Source organism: Belonocnema kinseyi, chromosome 1 (genome assembly GCF_010883055.1).
Source record: "Belonocnema kinseyi isolate 2016_QV_RU_SX_M_011 chromosome 1, B_treatae_v1, whole genome shotgun sequence".
In the NCBI taxonomy this organism is placed as follows: Eukaryota; Metazoa; Arthropoda; class Insecta; order Hymenoptera; family Cynipidae; genus Belonocnema; species Belonocnema kinseyi.
In genome coordinates this window covers 86,050,334-86,073,861 of record NC_046657.1, presented here as the reverse complement: position 1 = coordinate 86,073,861, position 23,528 = coordinate 86,050,334, and the positions used below count along the sequence as shown (strand labels likewise).

Genomic DNA, 23,528 nt, shown 5'->3' with positions numbered 1-23,528 from the left:
TTCCCCTGCCGAGTGAGTCACGCCTACCCCGAAAGGGAAATGGCTTAATGGTGTAATAATAATAATAATAATAATAATAATAATAATAATAATAATAATAAATAAAATTGTAAAACGGCTCATCAGATACAGATATGACAATTGAAAAAAGGGGGAAAAAGAAAAACTGCTCACTTCTTTATTGTCTATTTGTCTTTTTTATACTACGAGGATCCAACATGTTTCGAGGCTTTTTAGGCGCTCTCGTCAGCGAAATTTCAATAGGAAAATAATAGGAAATAATATTTATATCACAGTAATTTTAAATCAATGTTTTCAGAAGCATTAAAAATTATTTTGATAATTAGTAGCGTAAAATTCCCAAATAATTTAAATGTAATGTAATTGTAGTTTTGTATTCGCAGTAAACGTATGCGATGGATTTTATTAAAGTATTTAAAGAATTTTTCTTAGACTACCATTATTGCAGGTATCAAGGGTAATGTTTTCATATATGGAAAGTCTTTGATTAATGTGATTAAGTCATCCATGAAACAAACCTCTGGCAAATAAGTGTTTAGCTTGTACCGGAATGCCATGATATAACGTTTTATTTTCCATAAATTATTTTTTATTCATATAAAAAAGTAATTTATCTTAATCCTCTGTAAATGGAAATAATTACATGACAGGGTTCTATTTTTGCGTAATTATATTCCTATAAAATTTTTTTACATTTTCAAAAATTCATTTTAATTAGAAGGAAGTAATTTTTCTTAAACTTTAGTAAATTCACAAAATTTCTCAACATAAGTTTATTAATGAACAATTGCATCCCCATAAAATTTTTTTTTTAAATAAGTGAAATTATTGGAAAAATCGATCATGGTGCAGTTTTTTTTAACAATTTGTTTTTTCTAAAGTTTATGTTCGTTTAAAAAAGGTACTTTCAACCTTTTTGGTAAAATCTATTTTTGATTTAAGTTAGAAGTTGGTATCATTTTTTGTTGAAATTTAAACTATTTTGTTGAAAATGTTTTTTTTTTATTTATTAAAGATTCATCATTTCAGTTGAAAATTCATTTCTTTCGTTGAAAAATGAACTATTTTCTTAACACTTTTTTTAGTTGAACATGCACTTTTTTAAATGGAAATCAAATCAGTCAATTTTTTGTTTAAAGTGCACATTGTTTATAGTTAAAGATTCAACTATTTGGTTGGACATTTCTTTTATTTTTTATTTTAAAATTCATGTATTTTGATGAAGGTATGTCTGTTTTTGTTGAAAATGTATGTATTTTGTTCATAATTCCAAGTCTTCTAACAAATTTTCTGTTGGTCTAAGAATACTACAAACATTCTAGAAGTGGAAGTCGTAACTAGGTAAATTTGAAGATACGCATTTATAAATAAATAATTAATACTTAGCGCTAAAGAGATTTATAGCCAAAAATAGGAAAGTTTGAATTTTTTTCAAGTTAAAATTCAAAATTGTCTAAAACATTCCTTGTTTTAGAAATATTGTGAGGGTCATGAATAAGCTACGACTTTCTTTAAAGAGTGTAAAAACTCTATCGCTCAAAAGTTATAAATAAAGTTTGTATTAATTTAAATTGGACATATATTTCTAAAATAAAAACGTAACTCAAAAACTAACGAAATTTACTTTTTTTCGAAATCCAACTAAGAAAAAGTTCTCTCAGCACCTATTATACTAAAAATGTCTTTGAAAATTCATATTTCTTTTCCAGATCAAGATTAATAAAAGAATCTAGGAAATTTTTAGAAATTTTACAGCATTTTTTCAAAGTTTTAGGAAAAATTTGAATCATTTTAAAATATGTATTCAGTAGTTATTGAAAATTCTGAACATTTTGAAATACAATTTCAAAGTTTTTTCAAGGTTTTGAAAAGTTTTAGGAAATTTAAAATTAAAGATTTCTAAAATAAACATTGAATTGCTAAAAATTTAATTTTTAATTTTCTGTGGTTTAAAATGGAACAAAAATGGAAATTTGAGTTTCAATTCTCAGCTTTTGACTATTGAAATAAAATTAAAGACAAATATATTATTACCATATGTTAGAAATTCAGTTGTTAAACAAAGCAAATAAATTTTGAATTTAATTATCAACTGTTGAAAATTCAAGTAAATGAAATTTCAAACAGTTTAACATTCAACTGCTAAACATTGAATTAAATTTAAAATGTCATTTCCTTCCGTTTTTCACAATTGATTATTAAATTGTTGAAAATAAAGCTGCTGCACATTTAATTGATAAATTTTTAGTAGTTTTATAGTTAACTGTGGAAAAATAAAAAATAATTACATTTTTATTTATTTCAATTTTAAGCAGTTCAATTTTAAATTGTTTAAAATTCAATTTTCCTCAATTTTTAACAGTTGAAGATCCAACTGTTGAAAGAGACTGGAAAATAAAAATTGAAGCGGTGGATTTTTAATAGTCACAAAATTAATTTGAAAAATTCTTCAATTTTAAACAGTTGGAGATTAAATGAAAAATTTATTTCTATTTTCAACAACTGAAAAAAAAATTATTTCAAAATCTTCAGAATTTTCGACATTATCAACATTTTCAACAGCTGCTGAATACATATTTTTAAATGATTTTAATTTTTCCTAAAACTACGACAAATTTTTAAAACTTTCTTAAAAATCGTCCAGATTCTTTTTTGATCTTGAATTTGAAATGAAAGGTCAGGAATACGGTACCTAGACATCGTCTTTAACTCTTTTTTAATTTCTTGAAATCATTTGGAATCCCTTAAAATCCTCTGATAGATTTAAAAAACTTAAAAATCCTCTGAAATCTTTTGAAATGTTTTGAAATTCATTTAAATTCGCGAAAATGTGCTTAAGTGCATCGCTGGCAACATTTTTGGATAGGAATTCATTTCGAATCATTCCAAAATTATTTCGAAATCTGTATGGGAAAAAACTCGAATCAATCCGAATAAATCCGAAAAAATCTACATTTCGTTCGATCCAAATCGGTTAAAAAGTAATCCGGCTCAATTCGACTCAACCCGGTTCAATCTGAACTTCCAATTCGCACCAATCCAAGCCAAATTTTCAACCTAAATGAATATGAACTCAGATTATCATGTACTGAATTTTCAATCCAAATGAATCTGAATTAATTCAACTGAATCAGGTTCAATCCAAACTTTCAATGCGCCCCAATCCAAACCAAAATTACAATCAGAATCGATCCAAACTCCGATTGATACACATTCAATTTTAAATCCAAATGAATCCAACTCAATCCGGTTCAATCCAAACTTCCAATGCGTACCAATCCAAACCAAATTTTCAATCAAAACTCAGACTGACATATACTGAATTTTCAATCCAAATGATTCTGAATGAATCCGATTCAATCCGAACTTCCGATCCGCACCTATCTAAACAAAAATTTGCAATCCAAATCAATCCTAACTCAGATTGATACGTCCTGAATTTTCAACCCAAATAAATCCATTTAAATCCGACTTAATCCGGTTAAATCCGAAATTCCGATATGCACAAATCCAAACCAAATTTTCAATCCAAACCAATCTGAACTCAGATTGTTATATACTGAATTTTCAATTAGGATGAATCCGACACAATCCGGTTCAATCCAAATTTTCAAATAGCACCAATCCGAACTTAATTTTCAATCCAAATTAATCCGAATACAGATTGATATATACTGAATTTTCAATCCTAATGAATCCGACTCAAACCTGTTGAATCCAAACTTCCAATTTACCCCAATCCAAACCAAATGTTCAATCCAAACTCAGATTGACATATACTAGATTTTCAATATGAATGAATTCGAATAAATCCGACTCAATCTGGTTGAATCTGAACTTCCAATCCGCACAAATCCGAACCAAAATCGGAATAAATCCGAATTCAGATTGATATATACTGAATTATCAATCCAAATGAATCCGTCTCAATCCAATTCATTGCGAACTTCCAATCCAAACCAATTCAAACCAAAATTACAATCAGAATCAACCCGAACTCAGATTGATGTGTATTGAATTTTCAATCGAAATTAATCCGACTCAATCCCATTCAATCCAAGCCTCCAATCTGCATCAATCCAAATCAAATTTTCAGTCCAAACTCAGATTGACAATACTGAATTTCCAGTCTAAATGAATTCGAATAAATCCAACTCAATACAGTTTAATCTTAACTTCTAATCCACACTAATCCAAAAACAATTACAATCAGAAGCAATCGGAACTCAGATTGATATATACTGAATTTTCAATCCAAATTAATCCAACTCAATTTGGTTCAATTCAAATTTCCAATCCGCCCCAATTCAAACCAAATTTTGCAATCCAAACTAAAATAACAACTAGAATCAATCAGAACTCAGATTTATATATACTGACTTTTCAATCAAGACGAATCCGAATGGATCTGACTCAATTCGGTTCAATCCGAATTTCTAATCACGCAAAATTTACAATCCGAAAGCATCCAAATCAATCCGAACTCAGATTGACATATATGAAATTGTCAATCCGAATGAATCCAACTCAATCCAAATCAATCCAAACAAAAATTTGTAATCCAAATCTATACGAACTCAAATTGATATATACTGAATTTTCAATCCAAATGAATCCGAATGAATCCGAGTCCGGATTGAATTGGATTCATCGGATTGAAAATGTTGTTCTGGTTGGTTTCGGATTGAACCGGATTGAGTTGGATTAATTTTTAACCAATTTCGGTATAACGAAATTCAGAACTTTTTTCGGATTGGTTGAGATAGATTCAGATTGGATCGGATACAGATTTCGGAATAAATTCCTATATCCGAAACTTTTGCCAGGGATGGGATTGCATAATATTGCATAAGATTGCAGAGAGATTGTATACACCAGATGGCAAAAAGAATTACTCCTCAGGGCCTGTGAAGCCATCAAATATCATTTTTTTTAACGGTTAATTTTTTATATTTATTTGAACAAATTTTGGGTCGATATAAATGCATGAAACATTAAATTTACACTGTATTTTCGGATCACCTGAATATGAATAGCAAATATTTGCCCACCACGGGGCGCCTCGATCGGGGCACCACATATTCTTCCTACGTGACTGAATGGAACACATCTGACTTCATCTGATCAACTCAACACACAGGTCACAGTGTAGAAAATTGTCTAATGGTGACCGACGTCTCTTGTGTTTCGTGGCGTAAGCTAAGTTTCCAGGTGTTCATTTTTGATTCTCCGTCTCTGAAAAAATATCTCCGAAAGTCATGTTGAATTTCTGTCGACAGTCGGTGCTAGCCAACTCTCAAAAGTGAGTACCTCGATCAATCTTTCCATGCCGGCATCGCATACCCAGGAAATGTTCCTAATAATCGATTATTCCCTTGACACACATCGGGCGCGTTTCGCAGCTTATTTCGTAAACAAAATTTTTTGGCCTCACTTCGCAAGGTGATAATTGAATTAGATAACCACAAGTCGCTCTACCGTTCCCTCTGTTTTTATTTTATTCTCGCTTTATTTCATCCTTTTCATTGTTGCCGAAACGTCACCTGAGAGTTGTCCAAAATTCATATGAATGTTGTGAAACAGGCGAAAAAATTATTTGCGAAACACAAGTCATTTCTGATCGGTGCGAAGTGTTAGGTATGATTTAGTGATGATTAGAGGTTCCATATTTTCGGGAATCGTTTGAAAAATTTTAAATATTCGATTAAAAATTAAAATTGTATTGTCGAAAGTGGTTCATACAATCCGGCAACATTGGGTTCTTCGGTAATTTTCCACTCGTGGAATCAGCTGGTCCCAATGTACCAAAATTGAGTAAGAGAGTTTTTGCGAAAAGAGGACATTTTGAAGTTATTTTGAGATCGTGTGACTACGTTGTTTCCTTATGGATTGTAAGGTCGTGTATTATGAAAATAGGCCGATTTCCTGAAGTCTAATCGCAAGATTATTGTTATTTTTTCGAGACATTAACCTCAGTGTCCTTGAAATCCGATGACAATCGACTTTTTGGACCTGTTTTTTTACAATAGCTGCTACGGATTTAGTATCGAAACTTTTTCGATGTTTTAAATACCTCTCGAATTTTCGTCTCGTTTAAATTATTATCAACTTTATCATGAAAATAATGTAATGAGAGAGTATTGAATAAATTCTTGATTTATTTAGTATATCAGAATTAAAATTGAATATAATAATATAATTATTACACCGAGTAAAATTTTTTCGTGAATGAATCTAGGAGTTATCCAAAAATTACGTAAGACGATTTGGTGGAGGAGAGATTTTGTAAAATCTTACTCTTTCTTATGATTAGTTGAACTTTCAAGAAATAAAAAATCGAATTTACAACAAAAACTATAATAATTTATATTCCAACGAAGGAAAAATTTTCATTTTAAATTGAAAACAGCTGACTGGAAACGCAAAAGACGAATTTTCAACCAAGAACCGAATAATTGATTTTTCAACCACAAGATTGATTTTCTACTAAAAAAAAAAATATATATTTTCAACAAAATTCATCAATTTTTAACCAAATAGTTGAATTCTCAACCAAGAAAAATAATTTTCGTATGAATTTTTGATCAATTAGATCAATTTTAAACCAGTTCCGCAGTTAAATATTGAAACTAAAAAGGATCAGTTTTTAAACAAAAATGCAATAGTCAAATATTTATTACAAAACATTAATTTTCTAGGAAAAAAGATTTTTTTTACAGAGCAATTAAATTTTCTACAATATTGTAAAATTTCAAAACTAATTACAAAAGCGAACTACTTTTTAACGTGTGTAGTTAAATTTTCAGTAAAAAATGTTATAGTTAATATTTCAACTAAAAAAATATTTTTATTTTAAATCAAAATTAGCCGAATTTTAAACAAAAAATATTAATTTTCTACCGAAAAAGACAAGTTTTTAACAAAATACATCAATTTACCATCAAATAGTTGAAGTTTCAACAAAAAAAAAAAAAAACAGAATAATTTTTGACCAAAAATGGATTAATTTAATTTCCAGTTAAAGATTTTGAGTTTTTAGCGAAAACTGTAATAGTTGCTATTTCAACCAAAAAATATTCAAATTTGAATTTAGAACAGTTCAATTCAATAAAAAATACGTATTTTCAACAAATCAGTTTAGTCCTCAAATTTTTCAACCTAACCGTTGAATTTTAAACCAATAATATGAAATCCCTAACAAAAGAGACGAATTTTCAGCAAAGCACATAAATTTTCAACCAAATAGTTGAATGTTAAACCAAAAGGATTAAAGTTATAACAGAAAAGACCATATTTGGTATCGTTTCGCTCAACATTTTAATTTTGTTCATAGTATTTTTGATAAATTAAACTTGAATGGCAAGTTTTATGAAAAAAATAATTTAAAAAATTATGTAGAACTTTTTAAAAGCTATAATTGCTTCGTAAGACTTTTTTTCGTATTTGCATCGTTTGGTTTAAAATTTTAATTTTTTATTTTTTCATAGTACTTTCAAAATAAAACGAAAATGACAAGTCCTATCAAAAAATGGTTAAAATAATTGTTCAGGCCCTTTTTAAAGCTATAATTGCTTATTTAGGCAATAAAAACCCTTTTCCCGTATTTTGTGACGTTTTTGGTTTAAAATTGGAATTTTTGATTTCTCGTATTTTCGACAAATAAAACCAAAATAACAAATACTGTCAAAAAATGGTTAAAAATATTTTGTATGTCTTTTTAAAGTTGCTTTTCAGCTTTGGAACTTTTTCCGTGTCTCATGTCGTTCGGCTCAAAATTTTAATTCTCTCCTTTTTTTCATAGGATTTCCGATTAATAAAACCGAAATGACAAGTCTTATCAAAAAAAAATTATGAGAAATTTTGTAGGCCTTTTTAAACTTAAACCCTATAATTCCTCTTTTATAATTTTTTCAATATTTTGCGTCATTTTTAACATTTGAATATTGTATTTTTGTCGTATTATTTTCGATAAATAAAACCAAGATGTCGAGTATTATCAAATAACGTTCCAAATCGATTTATTTCAATTTTCAACAATGCTTAAATTTGGAAAGCTTCGACTCATTCCATTTTTAAGTCCCAATTCTATTTTTTTTTTATTTGCGCAGTATTTTAAATTGTTTCAGTTGTAAGCCTTCAAATGAATATAATATTATAAGCCTTTAAAATTAAAAATTATTTAATTACATTTAAGTACGAAGCCTTCAAAATTAAAATCGTTCATTGTTGTTAGATCTAAATTTGGATCGTTTAAACGTTTGAATGTACCATGTTTAATTATTAAATTTTTTAATTTGTTTCAATTATGAATCGTTTTATTTTGATATTGTTTTAATGTTTTTTAAATATTCCAAGTAGAAGTCAGATTTTGTATTAAATAAAAGTCAAGAGGCTAGTTATTTTTCTATATTTTATAGTTTATTTATTTTTCAACATTTAGAAGGATTATACTATGTATTGCAATTTATCTTTATAGTTAGGTGCCGTTAAAAAAAACATGCTTTTTGGGTGACGGGGGGGGGGGGGGGGGGGGGGGGGGGGGGGGGGGTAAATAAAGAAAAAATCGTTACGTATTTTTTTAACGGCCTCTTAGAAAGTACTGAAATATCAATATTAATATCTTTTTAAATACATATGAAAATTTAATTGACCGATTTTCAAGAAGAACATTGGCATTGATAATGTTTTAGGGTCACTAAACTGATAAACCTCAATTTGTTAGCTTGAGTAAAGTGAAGATTATTTACTCAATCGATTGCACTAATTTGTCATAATTCGATCTCCCTTGGGTGATAACGAATACCCCGGGTCAGCGAAGACATGCAGTTACATAATGATACGAGTTCTATGATTTATAGTTATAACACAGACGAAGGTCGCACATAGCGTTGACTCTGTTGATTAAACATTTGCCAAAAGCTATTTTCGACAAGAGTTGGCTCGACAAAATTTAAAAATAACAATATTAACATTTTTTGCAGCATACTAAAGGAAAAAATGTATATTTTATGTATCAATATTTCATTCATTGTCAAATATTGGCATATTTCATAATTTCTAGAAATCGAGAATTTATTTTCGAAATCATTTTTTACTTTGGAAAAAGCCGTGGTTACGTATACCGTCATTTCTGTACGAATAGCCTGAAGTTTTTCTGCCCTTTCCCTTGCCTTAAAACCCTGGAATTCTTCTAGAAATTTAAATATTTTAGTCTGTTATGAAATAAACATCTTGTTTAGAAAAAATCTTGCTACTGAAAAGTTTTTTATTTATCAATATATAATTTGTATTTTGTTTATTACAGAATAAGTATATTTCAAGGGACTTTTTAAAGACTGTACCAATTATTTTCAGATTGCACATAACAGACTATAGCATTGTGAATAATTTAATAATTTTAAAATTTCTTCTCCGCTAATATAGAATATTGAAGCATATATTTTTTTGTGGTATTGAACTTACAAATTATCAAAATTATAAGTTGAAAGTTTCGATGTTAATTTAGTTTTTTTCATAATTAGAATTGGTTACGGCCATTTTGAAATATATTAATATTTCACAAAGATTTCACGGATGTCAACGATTTAAAAAATGCTTGCACGCTAGATTTTAATAAAGATTTCAAAAACATTTAAAAATATTATATATTTTATTATTCATTAAATATTTTGTTATTCATTATTCTATGTTTTTATTGCAAAATTTAATACTGCCCGAAATTGATGTATGAATAGTACACTCCCTTGTCCTCAATAAATGATAAATTTCTAGAAAAATATCTCTAAAGTTTTTTCCTATCTAGCGTTAATTAAAAATTTTTTTTTCCAAAATGTGTAAAAAAATCCGTAATTATTTTTTTTCCTAACAATACAAGTTTTTGTTGCGATAAAAAACCGAAAAGGACTGTTTAATTATGCTCTTCTTTATTTTTTAGACATCCAAAACTTTTATTGTTGAGAAAAAAATAAATCCTAGAAGATTTTATCAATATTTTCTCAAAAATATCGAAAATAATGCAAGATAGAAATTGGTGTCAAAAGAAATTTTTTAGATTTTTTTTAGACAAATAATTTTATTCCTTTACGGTTTTCATATCTTGTGGTGTTTTCGGGGGAAAACGTGAATGTTCATTTTTCAGACAAGAAAATTATCTCCTCGCCAAGGGGAAGGTGTAAATTTAATCTGAAAAAAAATCAAGAGGAAAAAAACGATGGCATTTTTAATAAATTAACATTGAATATTTTCAGATAAACCAACGTCATTTTTACTCTTTTAAACTTTTTTAAATTTAGTGACAAATTTTGAACTTGGATGAGAAGTTATGTTTTTAAATTGAAATTAAATTAATTTATATTAAATTAATATTATTTATCAAATTATTAAATTATTATTTTATTTTTATTTATTAAATCTATGCTATTACTTAAATTAAATTTTGTTTTTATAATTACGTAAGACACGTATCGTCTTATACCGTTTAAAAACCATCAAATTTTATTCACGAATAATTCTGTGACTCAAGCATAGGCTGCCTGCGTGATTTGATATGAATCTGCTCAACAGAAATAATGTACAAAATGGTTAGTCAGGAAATTCCGAATAATAATATAATCTATGATCCGTAGCCATAAATATATTTGTGCAAAGTCGGACGATTTCCGTCGGTATTTTGCCTGCGGGACAGCAACCCTTTGCAACATCGTTCGCTGTTTTTAGTACTCGAAATCACCATGTTATGAGCCTGGACACCCCCTGAAATGTGAGCGTTATATAGCCCTTTATTGACAAATGTCGTAAATAGTTCCACAAAACGTACACTGAATAATGCACATTGTTATGTCCCGGAAGTTAGATGTGAAAACTTATTTTTTGTAAAAAATTAAAGTTGTGCTAAATTGTTTTAGACTTGTGCTCATTTGTGCCGTGAGTGGTTCTTTGAAAAATCAAAAATTACGGGTACAATTTTTGAAAAACGTTTTTTTTTTTGCTAGATCCGCAACTTCTTACTAGAGTAAAAAGAATAGTTGTGCTAGGCGGCTCGAAGTATACACAATTTTGTGCAAGAAATAAAAATTCAAAAAACCTAATCTTTTCAAAAAAAAACTAAAAATCAAAAAATGTATTATTTTTTAAAATTTCGAAAAAATAAAACTTGTGCTAGGTTGTGCTCAAGAAATGCAGTATTTATTCCCTTTAACAAAATTACTTGAGATCAGCAGGTTCTAATACGAAAACTCAAAATGTAAACTCAAAAAATATCAAATGTCCAAGAATAGTCAAATTTTGAAAAAATAAAATTTGTGCTGAGTTGTGCTCGATAAATGCAGTCTTTATTCCCTCTAAAAAAATTACGTGAGATCAACAGTTCTCATATGAAAACTCAAAAAGTGATTAAAACACAAAAAACGTAAAATTTTGAAATTTGACTATTTTTGGAAATTTGGTGTTTTTTGAGTTTACATTTTGAGTTTTCGTATGAGAACTGTTGATCTCGCGTAATTTTGTTAGAGGGAATAAAGACTGCATTTATCGAGCAAACCTAGCACAAGTTTTAGTTTTTCGAAATTTGACTATTTTTGGACATTTTTTGTTTTTTTGAGTTTACCTTTTGAGTTTTAATATGATAAAGGTTGATCTCATGTAATTTTGTTAAAGGAAATAAAGACTGCATTTGTCGAGCACAACTCAGCACAAGTTTTATTTTTTCGAAATTTGACTATATTTGGAGATTCGATGTTTTTTGAGTTTACATTTTGAGTTTTCATATGAGAACTGTTGATCTCGCGTAATTTTGTTAGACGGAATAAAGACTGCATTTGTAGAGCACAACTTAGCACAAGATTTATTTTTTTAAAATTTAGTTATTTTTGCATCTTGTACGTTTTTTGAGTTTTACATTTGGAGTTTTAATATGAGAACTGTTGATCTCACGTAATTTTTTGGAGGAAACAAAGACTGCATTTATCGAGCACAACCTACTACAAGCTGTATTTTTTCGAAATTTTAAAAAATAATACATTTTTTTTTGTTGAAACTGTTAGGTTTTTGGAATTTTTATTTCTTGCGCAAAATTGTGTCCGTAGTTTTTGATTTTTCAAAAAACCATTTACGGCACAAATGAGCACAAGTCTAGCACAATTTAGCACAACTTTAATTTTTTAGAAAAAATAAGTTTGCGGATCTAACTTCCGGGACATCATATTGTTTTCTCTAATCGTACTATTGGGAAAAATAGTGACACCAGATGACATTCTAGCTCGGACCGAATTAGGTTCAAAATTTGGCGTTATAGGTGTTTACCAATCACAGCAGAGCAGATGACTGCCACGTCAGTCGTATGTTTTCACGACTCATTTTTAAGGTGGCCCTGCAGTCTCATAAAATGCTCGTTTTGAATCAAATATCGTACATCACTCGCAGTGTTACGCACCTCTCTTCATGTGGAGCTCAATGTTCGCAGGACGAGAGTGTTCATCGAAATTATAGTGACATGTCGCTATTGAAATCCTATGAAAACCGAAATGACCTTATATGAAATCAAAGGCAATCGTCGACAGAGAAAATCCGTTCGATTTTTTACAATCATTTAAATTGATGTACCCCCCCCCCCTTCCCTACTATCAGCGTGACTTAGTTTTTGAATGTCTCCTTTTACTGTAACCTTTATTTGCGATATTATCTTTTAACTTGACACCTGTTCCTGTTTAGATATCGAGTATTTATAGAGTATTTGTAAACAGTAGTTATCTTCGATGCTTCTTCATTTTCTTAATCGGTACCGATACAATATAACGGGCGTCTCTGAAGTTTAAATTAGGGAAGCTTTAATTTGAGAATTCCGTGGATGCAATTCGAATTAAGCGACCGGATGTAACATGGAAATATAGAATTGTTTCATTATGAGTGTTGGGGGGGGGGGGGGGGGGGGGGGGGGGGGGGGGGGGGGGGGGGGTAACGTCGCCAAAACAAATTCAAGCGACCGGCTCAGCGAAATAATATTCTGTGTCACTTTTTGCATCCGGTGCCGCAATTTAAATAGTATCTTTAATACCATTTGCTTTAATTTTTATTTGTTTGATTTGCAGTGTCTAGTGACCTTGAAAACATTTAAAACCTAGAATTCTCCGTGAAATTTTGTTAACAATCCTCCAGTTTGCGGTACCAGTTTTAAGTAACTTTTCTCTGCTCTGCAATCTACAAAAAATACATTTTCGGATCATAATTGAGCGTGTTTTTTTATATACAAAGAAGGAAATTATTCACTCTAATAATAATATTAATATTTTCTTGACAGTTTTTGAAAAATTTTAGCCAGGCAAAACTAAATTTTTCACAATATTTTCGATATGTATAAAAGATAAAAACGATTTTGCTTCATGTATTTTGGAGAACTTGTAATTAGTTCCTATTAGATTCTTGAGATAAAATAAAATTATGGACAACCAAGATGACTCAAATGGAAAATCTACATGATTTATAAATTAAAAATGTTAAAAAATATACTTTGCTCTAGAAATCAATGTGAACTTACCTGTTCGAAATAAGTAATCCTCACTTTTAAAATGCAGATAACAAACACACATATGTTTTAGGTTACCTTCTTCTCCAGTTTTAGAACATTTTCCCATTGCTTTCTCCGATCGATCATTTCTTCAGACCCACTTTTATTAAATACTTTAATAAATCCTTTTTTAGGCAAGGAAAATTGATGAAACCTAACACCAAGTTTTTTGCTACCATTTTGCTTGAACATCCGAAAACAGAGCAAAATGCTTTATTCTTGCTTTTCCTCTGAATGAATTTCGTACCTAGATCGTCTATTTCTGTATTATCGAACATTTATTTTTTAATTTGATTACAAAAATACAAAAATATATTTATATTCTACTCTGAATATCACCTATACACAGCCTTTTTAAAACGACCCCGTTATTTTAGTGCCAAATTTAGCCACCAAATGGCATATTGCTGTATTTCAGATCCCAATTGGTTTTATGTAAAATTTCACTTTGTCGGTTTTCATCAAATCTACACGTTTTGAGACACTCTGAGTCAGGAAAAAACGATTTTTACGTAGGTGTTTGTCTGGCTGTCTGTAGTCTGCATTCTATAGGCACGATAACTTTCGAAAAATTGATCAGATTGGATTCTGCTTTGGCACTGAGAAACTCAAATAATTTATTACAAGATTATCATATCAGCTTTTCTAATTTGTTTGAAAAGTTGAAAAATTCAAATTTGATCGTATCAAAAATAATGAAAAATCCAAAAATTCCATTTTTTAGTCAAACTATGCAAGATAAAAAAAATGAATGCTCTAAAATTGCTTGCGCTGGAAACATCTACAAATTTGTTATGAATCACTTTTCGATAGGACGCGTACTTTTTGTTTTTAGTCGTAAAAAAATATAAAATGTTTGGACTGACGACACAAGGTACGAAGAAAATGAGACAAAACTTGTTTATCCAAAAAAGAGCTATAATTTTTGATAGGACACGTATTTTTTGCTTTAGTCGTAAAAAATAACATTAAAAATAAAAATATTAAATTTTTTTGAAAAAATGACATAAGGTACGAACTAAAATTAACAGGCAAAAGTTGTTCCTAAAAAGATCTATAAATTTATTATTAATAATTTTTGAATAGGACGAGTAGATTTTCTTTCAATCGTAAAAAATAAGATTAAAAATAAAAAAATTAAATTTTTTGGAAAAGGACAGAAAAGAAGAAAGAGGACATAGAATTAAAAAATGAAAAATTATAAAATCAAGGAAATAAGAATTAGTATGATTCAATTTTTATGCATATTACGAATTATAATGATATAATTTAAAGCAAAATAAGAAACAAATATTAAAATAATCATGATAAATACAATTGGTGCTTTATTTTGCAATATCTGAATGAGCAATCCCAGGCAGAGTTACATAAAAAATGTATTATATTTGATATAAAAGTGTTGTGTATAATGTAGAAAAGTTGACATTTTGGATCAAATCGAGTGCGAAGCACGAGATACGCGATGAGACTGTGTTCGTTAAAACCGAAAGAGCTTTAACAAAAGAGAGTTCACAATCACAAAATTTTCGATCCGTTGACTTTGGATCAATCGCGCTCAAACTCTTGAGCTAAGCTCTTTTAACATAAGAGAATTCACAATAACAAAATAACAGTGGTTGAACAGACTTTATTTAATGTTGTGAGTAATTCTATAAGTTTTTGATTTCATTTCCGCTAATTAGAATTTTAAAATATACATTTTTTGTGATATTCAACTTACAAATTATTATAAAAATTATTATCAGAAAATTTCGATGTTAATTCAGTTTCAGATTTAACATGAGCCATGGGCATATAACGGAATTTTCAAGGGTTTCACTAATCGGTTTTTGAGTGTGCACCAGATTACAAAATATTACGAACGATTTCAAAAAGTTTAAAAATGTTACAAAGATTGTAAAATATTTAAAATGATTTTGAACATTTTACAATTATGTACGGATTTCAAAGATTTAAAAAAAACGTGTACATCAGATTTCAAATATTTCAGAACAATTTCATAAAACTTTCAAATGATTTAAAGGATTTCAAAGATTTAAAAAAAGGTACAGTTCACCAGATTTCAAAGATTTAAAAACATTGGGAAGATTTGAAACGATTTCAAAAGGTTTCAAAACATTTCTGAAGATTTCAAAAGATTTTGCTAATTGCAAGATTTCAAATAGTTTAATGATTTCAACGAATAAAAGAGGTTTCACAAACAAAGATTTAAGAAAAATTTCACAAACATTTCGAAAGATTTTACAACGATTTCATATTTTACCAAAATTTCCCCAATATGTGAAAAATAAATGTACACCAGATTTTAAAGATTTCATAAAGATTTCCAATATTTCCAAAGATTTGAAAAAGGTTATAGTAAACTAGATTTCTAAAATTTCAAAAAATGTTACACAGATTAAAAATGAATGAATGATTTCAAATAAATACAAAAGACTTCAGAAGAATGCAAGCATTCGAAAAGATTTCAAAAAGGGTATACAGGGTATACCGTACACCAGATTTCAAAGATTTTAAATGATTTTAAATATTCCAATGATTTAAAACGAATACCAAAAATAATAAATTTTTCAAAGGTGTTAAATTATTTCAAAAGGTTTCCACAAATTTGAGAATATTTCAAAAGATTTAATTGATTTCACAAATATTTAAAAAAAATACACAAAGATTTCAAGGATTTTAACAGGATGGCCGTTGGACCGGGAAATGACAGTGAATTTATTTTTTCGCAGGGAATTTTACAAATTTTAGAGAAAAAGGTCTGTTCAACTTTAATTTAAACCGTTTTTAAATAATCATTTAAATTGTTATCTTTTTCACTTGTGATATAATTCAGTTTAGAATGCATAATTCGAAAATCTTCCACTTTTTAGAAACTTAGTTGTTAAGCGTACATCTTAATTTAAATAATTTTATAATGCAGTTTTAAAGTCTAAAACAATAAAAAATTAGTTGATCAACTGTGAATATAAATTAATTAATGGTTTTCAACATTGAATTGTACTTTAAGATTTAAAAATTTAATAGTAGTTAATTTTACAAGACAATTAAGAATCAGTTCACAATTTTACAATTTACAGATTTTAAGGTTAAAAATTAAACTGTTTCAATTGGTACCTCTTATTAGTTAAACAAATATAAACACCCGATTGAAACTGTAAAAAGTTTCTTTAATTTAAAAATAAGTTCAAAATAATATATTCATAATTAAAGGCTTTTAATAAATTTCAAATATTCTTTCAGTCATTTAAAATCAGTAATCATAAATTAAATATTAAAAACTGACCAAAAAACTTTAAACGTTAAAATTTTAATTTTTCTATTTAAAAAAGTTTAATTTGTAAGTAAATTCGTTTAATTTTGATGTATCAATAACAATTGAGCAATATATATATTTTTTTTTAAATCAACATTTAGAGGCTTTTTAAGAATTTAGAAAGGCTTCAGAAAATAAAAACATTTCCTGGGAAAATTTAAATTGATTTTTTATTTAACAAAAATAATTGTAAGACATTTAAAAAGGTTCAGAAAGATTGACAAAATTATCAAAAGTAAATGTGAAAGATTTTAAAGATTTTTTGTGTCAGGATTAAGAAAAATATATATTATGGAAATTTTTTAGGAAAAATTCAGACCGTTTTAAAAGATGTTCAGAAGTTCTAAACAAATTTTTTAATTATTTAAAGTTTGAAAAAAAGTAAAACAACCTGTAAATATTTGAAGATTTCAAATAAAATTTTAAAGCATTTCAAGGATTTTTTAACTATTTAAACTCATTTAGTATTTGAGAAAATCGAAGTGGCGTATTGCGGGGCGATAAGAAAATTATAGTAAATAATAATTTAGCAAAATAAAAATGATGGGAAATGATAATCTAGTCCAATGTTAATTCGCGAAAAGAAATTTTTCAACCAAATTTTCTGGGGAAAACCCATTAATTTTGCGTGTAATCTGTATGTAGTGTTTTAATTTAGTTCCAGAATATTGAAGACACCATGTAGATTGCACTCATGAGAAAATTCCCACGACTATTTGTAGATCCTATCTCATGTAAAGTCTTGAGAGTCAATACTTACTTGCTGATAATTTTAATCTTTGTTAAGCTGTTAAATTTGTATCTCGGTCATTGTCAGGCTTGGGCGCACTTCCTAGTCCTACAATAACCTGCAAATTAGCTGGTTAAAGAGGCTACTTTATTTTTGAGTTTAGATCTAAGAAAATTATATTTAGAATCTTACAAGTTTTTATATATTTCTAATTAAAGTTAAAAGAATATATTGCTTCAATTTAAATTTTGTTGTATATTATAATACGCTTTATAATAAATATATAAAAATTTATGAGTTGAATAAATAATGTACAGTCAAAATAATATTTTAAGTATTTTTATGATAAAAATTGTTAAGACCAATTTGTAAAACTTAAAAAAATCCGAAAACTTAAAGAGAACTTTCAGTATCAACAATCGCAATAATTGTTGTTGAAAAAATTGATTGGCTTTGCATTACTTAAATTTGTTTTATATCAATTTGACATTTTTATAATTATATTTAGAAGAGATCCCTTTTGACAAGAAATACATTTTTAAAAACTTGATGCGAATTGAGAAACATTCGTGCTTTCTAGTTCTGTTAGACGGTTAATTAAGAAATGTTAAATTATCTAATAAATTATTGAACATATTATATATGTTTTACGATAGTGTTTTTCACTGGAAATTAGTATTTTCAAAGAAGAATTATAATGTGAAATCAATAAGTTTCGAAAAAGATTAAAAAATTCCAATAATTCCTGAAATTGACATTTAAAAAAATCATTAAACAAAAGTCATCAACAAGATTCCCTATTTTGAAAAATTGTAGGTTGTTATATGTTGTTTTACACCGGGAGTTGGTTTCTTTGAACAAAAATCATTAGACTTCAAATAAAATTTATAAAATTTACAATTTTAATACGATTTAAATAAATGTTAGATTATATTTTTTTGTCGGCAAAGTGGCATTTTGAATAGAAAATTATTAGATTTTAAAGATAGGAATCGAACAATTTTCGATTTTCGGTTAATTTAGCATTGTTTTTTTTACCCAAAATTAGTATTTTCTATTGTGTCGCGATAGAAATATAAATTTCTAAGTTACTATTCTGTCTTATAATTACTAAAATAGGATAGTTAGAAAAGCTAAGCTAAAAATACCAATTTCCTCGTAAAATTTATATTTTTAAATAAAAATTAGATTATTGTATTAAAATATGAAACAATAATTTCGTCTAATTTCGTTAAAAATCTGTATTTTAAAACAAAAACCATTAGATTTAAATTTAACGATTTTTTTAAATAATAAAATTTACGACCTTGAACAATTTTGAATTGTGATAAAAGATTTTTGTCAGATATTGAAATGTGTATTGAAAAATTGGTTTCAAAGAAGCTTCACCTTTTTTTAACAATTGTAAGTTACATTGTGGTTTTACATTGAAAATTGTTTTTTCTTTTTAACAATCATTTTTATAGTTTGAACGAGATTAAATTTTGTTAAAAATTTTGGATTATGTTAGTGTTTTTCGTCGGAAATTTGTATTTTTATTACACTCTTTTATAATACTGTAAAATCCTTTTAATCCTTTGAAATCTATGATATTGTTGAAATATATGGAATATTCCTTTTAATAGTTAAAAATACATTAAAGTAGTTGAAATTCTTTGAAATCTTTGAGAAAGTTTTGACATTTTTTAAAACTCTGCAAAATACTTTGGTATCTTTTAAAATACCCTCAACTATTCCAAATCCTTTGAACTCTTGATATGTCATTTAAATCGCTTGAAAAATTTGCAGAATCTTCAAAGATACGAAAAATATTTGAAATCCTTTAAAAATTTTACAATGATCTTCCAGAAAATAACTTTAAATTTTCCTAAAAATCTAAAGAATATTGCTTGATTCTCTAAAAACCTTTCCATATTCATAAGAAGCTTCTTTTTTACAAAATTGTAAAAAATCTACCATTTTCTCCAAATTTTCAAATTAACCATTATTTGTTAATCTTTTTAAGATATCTAAACGTTCTAAATATCTTTTAAAATTGTTCTTAACATTTTTTTTTAAATACTTCCAGATTATTTTTCGAAAAATTTTCGGAAATAATTTGAAATCTTTTAGAACATTATCCTCAAGTTAATTTTTAAAAAATAAAAAATCATTTAACCTTTTTCTGGGAATCTAAACAAAATATTTTATTCTCTTGAAACCTTTCGTAATTTGAACTCAGCTTCCTTATTTGAAGTCTTAAGAAATCTAGATTTAAAAAAATGAAGTTTTTGACTTGTTTAAAATTAAGTTTGAATTGTTTGAATATTTTAAAATGTTTATTAAGCATAATAGATTTTTTATTGATGTAATTTTGTTATTCTCATTCAGTTTTCTTTTAGAATCCTTGTTTAAAAATAAAGAAATCATTTGAAATTTAACCATGAATATTAAGACAATTTTACTTCTTTCTACAAATAAAAATAGAAAATTAATCCGGAAAAACTGTTTAAAAATCTTCCAGATTCTTTCGGGAAATATTTTAAAATACTCAGAAACTTAAAATTAACCGTTTAAAAGAAAATCTGAATAATTTTGAATTTTTCCAAAATCTTATTGTCCGCGTGCTATGAAATTTCACCTACAAAAAGCTTTACTCTATTACATTACAATCATCGAAACCTGTAAAATTATTTACATCTTCAGTCAATTATTCTTTAAAAGACGTAACTGAATCATTTTAAATGAAAATACACATTCATTGATCATTCTTTTCTGTAGATTCGATTAGAATAATTGTAATCAATAATTCAAAATCTGAATGCGATTTTTTTTTTTAGAATAAGACCCTCAAGTTCATGTTTATTTTAAAACCAAGTATAATCCAAATTCCCTTTTTGTCTTAAATCATAGACTAAGTATTATGAAAAGTGTTATGCCGAAAAGAAAATTTTTAAACAAATTCATTAAAATGAATTAAATATGTTTTCAATGTATAATTTTAGTTCATTTTTTTAAACTTGAAAATTTGAAAATGTATTATGATATCATTTTTTTATAATCTAAAGTATAAAGAAGTTGCTTTGGATTATATTAAATCATGCTCCTTATTCATAGTTAATATTAACAATAAAATAATATTTTTAAAAAGAGCAAAATTTTAAAAACAAGAAGATATATCTACGGTATTATTAAATTCAATGTTATTATTTTACCAAAGATCTTTGATTTTGCCATGCATTTGCAACGATCATAGGCCAACTGCATAGCTGGCGCTACCACACATAAATTTTAAATAAAAAATCATTGGATTATTTTATTCATTTAATAAATAAATATTACACTATTTTTATTATATTATATTATTTATTTTTACAATTTTTGAACAATTTTGTATTGTGTTAATATTTTTCACGGGAAATCGGTGATTAAAAAAAAAAACATTAGATTTCAAATAAGACTGACTATTTTCAATATATGTTACATATGTTAAGGTTTCAATCTAGTTTCGGTTGTTTTTTATATAATAGATGTACTATAGAATACAACATTTTTGTAGAATATCAATTTGTTTTTCGTTTTGCAAGAAGGCAACCCCGCACAAAATACAAATCAAAGTACATATTTAAAAAATATTTTTGATCTGATTTATAATTAACTATTTCATACTGGTCATGTAGAACCTGTACAAATCGGTTTCAGTATTCGCTGTAATTCTATAGCATATTCTGGAACATTCTAGATTAGTTTGAAATTTGTGAAAACTCCCTTAAACGTTTGATTTTTGTCTTGTTTTAACAGAGTTGGAGCACGATGGCTGGGTTCCATAGTGCCAGTTGTAAAAACAAAGGAATTTCCTTTGAAGAACGAGCCCATTCTAACTTACAAAAAAGGCAGCAAAGAGCGTGCAGAATTAGAAAAGGCACTGGATAAAATGAGCAGTGAATGCGAAGACATTCCTCTTGTGATTGGAGATAAGGAATTGAGAACTGAAAATTGTGCATATCAAGTCATGGTGAGGATAATTTTCTGCTATTCAAGACAATGTCAAAATTCATCCGATTCCTGCCTTACCGACATTTTTTTGTTTAACGCCTTACGTCTACTAAGTAGCGAAGCAAGTCATTTTTCATTCCTCGTGATATAGATTAAAAATTGAGGGCCTCTTTTTATGAAACAACCTTTCTTCTACTTAAAATTTTGATCAACTTTCACTTATTACTTATTTTGTTTATACATTTTTTCCACCTAGTTTGTATGCTTTTTTTTACAGATATAATCAATATTGTTTTTAGCGAAAAGGGTATAAACAGTGAACGTGAACGTTTAAAATAAGAATTATCGCTTCTTTTCTTTTGAGCTTCATTTCCATTCTCAGAGTAGCGGAATGGCCGGGACTTTAATTTGAAACTCGGAAATGTATTTCTGATCGCAGTAAAATTTTCATGCTTTTTTAGCATAACACATTTTTTCGTACGAAGATAGATTTCTGTTCGATCTTAAATAAAAAATTTATCTTTTTTGTAATGAAATTTCAACTGTTTGGCTAAAAAAATTGACATTTTTTATTTAAAAATGTATTTGTCTGTTTAAAAATGTATGTTTAATTCTTTAAATGTTCTAATCAAATATTTTTTAATGAAAAAGAATTAATTTTTTAAATCTTTAACTGAATATCGGACAATTTAAAAACATTACACTGGGAATTAAAGATTCGAAAAAAGAATACAGCACAAGATCGCTACCTGTCTGTTTTATAATTTGAAAGTGGGCGTGAAAAATCTTTTCGTAATTGTAACAGACAAAATTTTGTTTAATGATATTACAAAAAGTTACAAGTCGCTCACATCGAAAACCTTGAAAACCTGAAATGCTGCTAGAATCCTTTTTTGAGCTTGCAAACCTGGAAATTATCTTAAATTTTACATTGAAACCTTGAATTTGTAATATCTTTTACTTATAAAACATATATTCTTATTAAAATGCGAAGTAAAATGTTAATCTTTTAGTTTATTATAAAAGAAACTGTTCGTTTAGAAGAAGAAACCTTGCTGTTGCGTAATTATGATAGCCGAATTTGCGTAAACAGCTTCAAGATTATTTATTATTGTAGCTCTCCATATTAAGTTTTACCTATACACTTATATATTTTGCGCTTTAAATAAATAAAGACACTTATTATTAAATGAACGTTTATCTATAAGAATAAATCATTCTTGTTTTTCTCATGATAAATAACCTTGAAGCTGTTTACGCAAATTCTGAAAAAACTTTATTTCTTGACTTGGAAAACTCTGAAAAGGCTTTAAAATTTGTTCCTAGAAATCGCTATACACCCGGTGATTGAACTAAATTCAACCGAATTTTAGCCAAGTTAAAGTTTAATTATTATCTTCTATTTTTTAGCCGCATAACATTCCATAATAATATTGCGTAATTGTGAGAGCCGAATTTGAGTAAACAGCTTCAAGGCTATTTAGTATTATAGCCCTTAATATTAAGTTTTACCTATACACCTATATATTTTGCATTTTAAATAATTGAAGACACTTATTTTTATATGAATGTTTATCTATAAGAATAAATCATTCTTTTTTTTCTGATAATAAATAACCTTGAAGCTGCTTACGCAAATTCTGAAAAAACTTGATTTCACTTGATAAACTCGGAAAAGACTTTGAAGTTCGTTCTTAAGAATCGCTAAACACCCGGCGATTGAACGAAACTCAACCGAATTTTAGGCAAATTAACGTTTAATTATTAACTTTTATTTTTTCAATCATATAACGTCACATAATAATATTGCCTGATTGTGTGAGCTTAATTTGCGTAAACAGCTTCAAGGCTATTTATTATTATAGACCTCCATATCAAGTTTTACCTATACTCCTACATATTTAAGCTAGAAATAAATATAGACA

General features: G+C 27.5%; 1 protein-coding gene across 1 annotated transcript in view; it reads left to right on the top strand.

The window, feature by feature from the left end:
• The first annotated feature begins 5,136 nt into the window (after positions 1 to 5,136).
• Positions 5,137 to 23,528, top strand: part of LOC117167363 (delta-1-pyrroline-5-carboxylate dehydrogenase, mitochondrial) — a 69,569-nt gene continuing 51,177 nt past the window's right edge. Inside the window, exons 1-2 of the mRNA XM_033352242.1 lie at positions 5,137 to 5,323; positions 21,409 to 21,622. Of these exons, the coding sequence (XP_033208133.1) occupies positions 5,280 to 5,323; positions 21,409 to 21,622 (258 nt within the window). The 5' untranslated portion in view covers positions 5,137 to 5,279. The remainder of the gene's footprint in view (positions 5,324 to 21,408; positions 21,623 to 23,528) is intronic.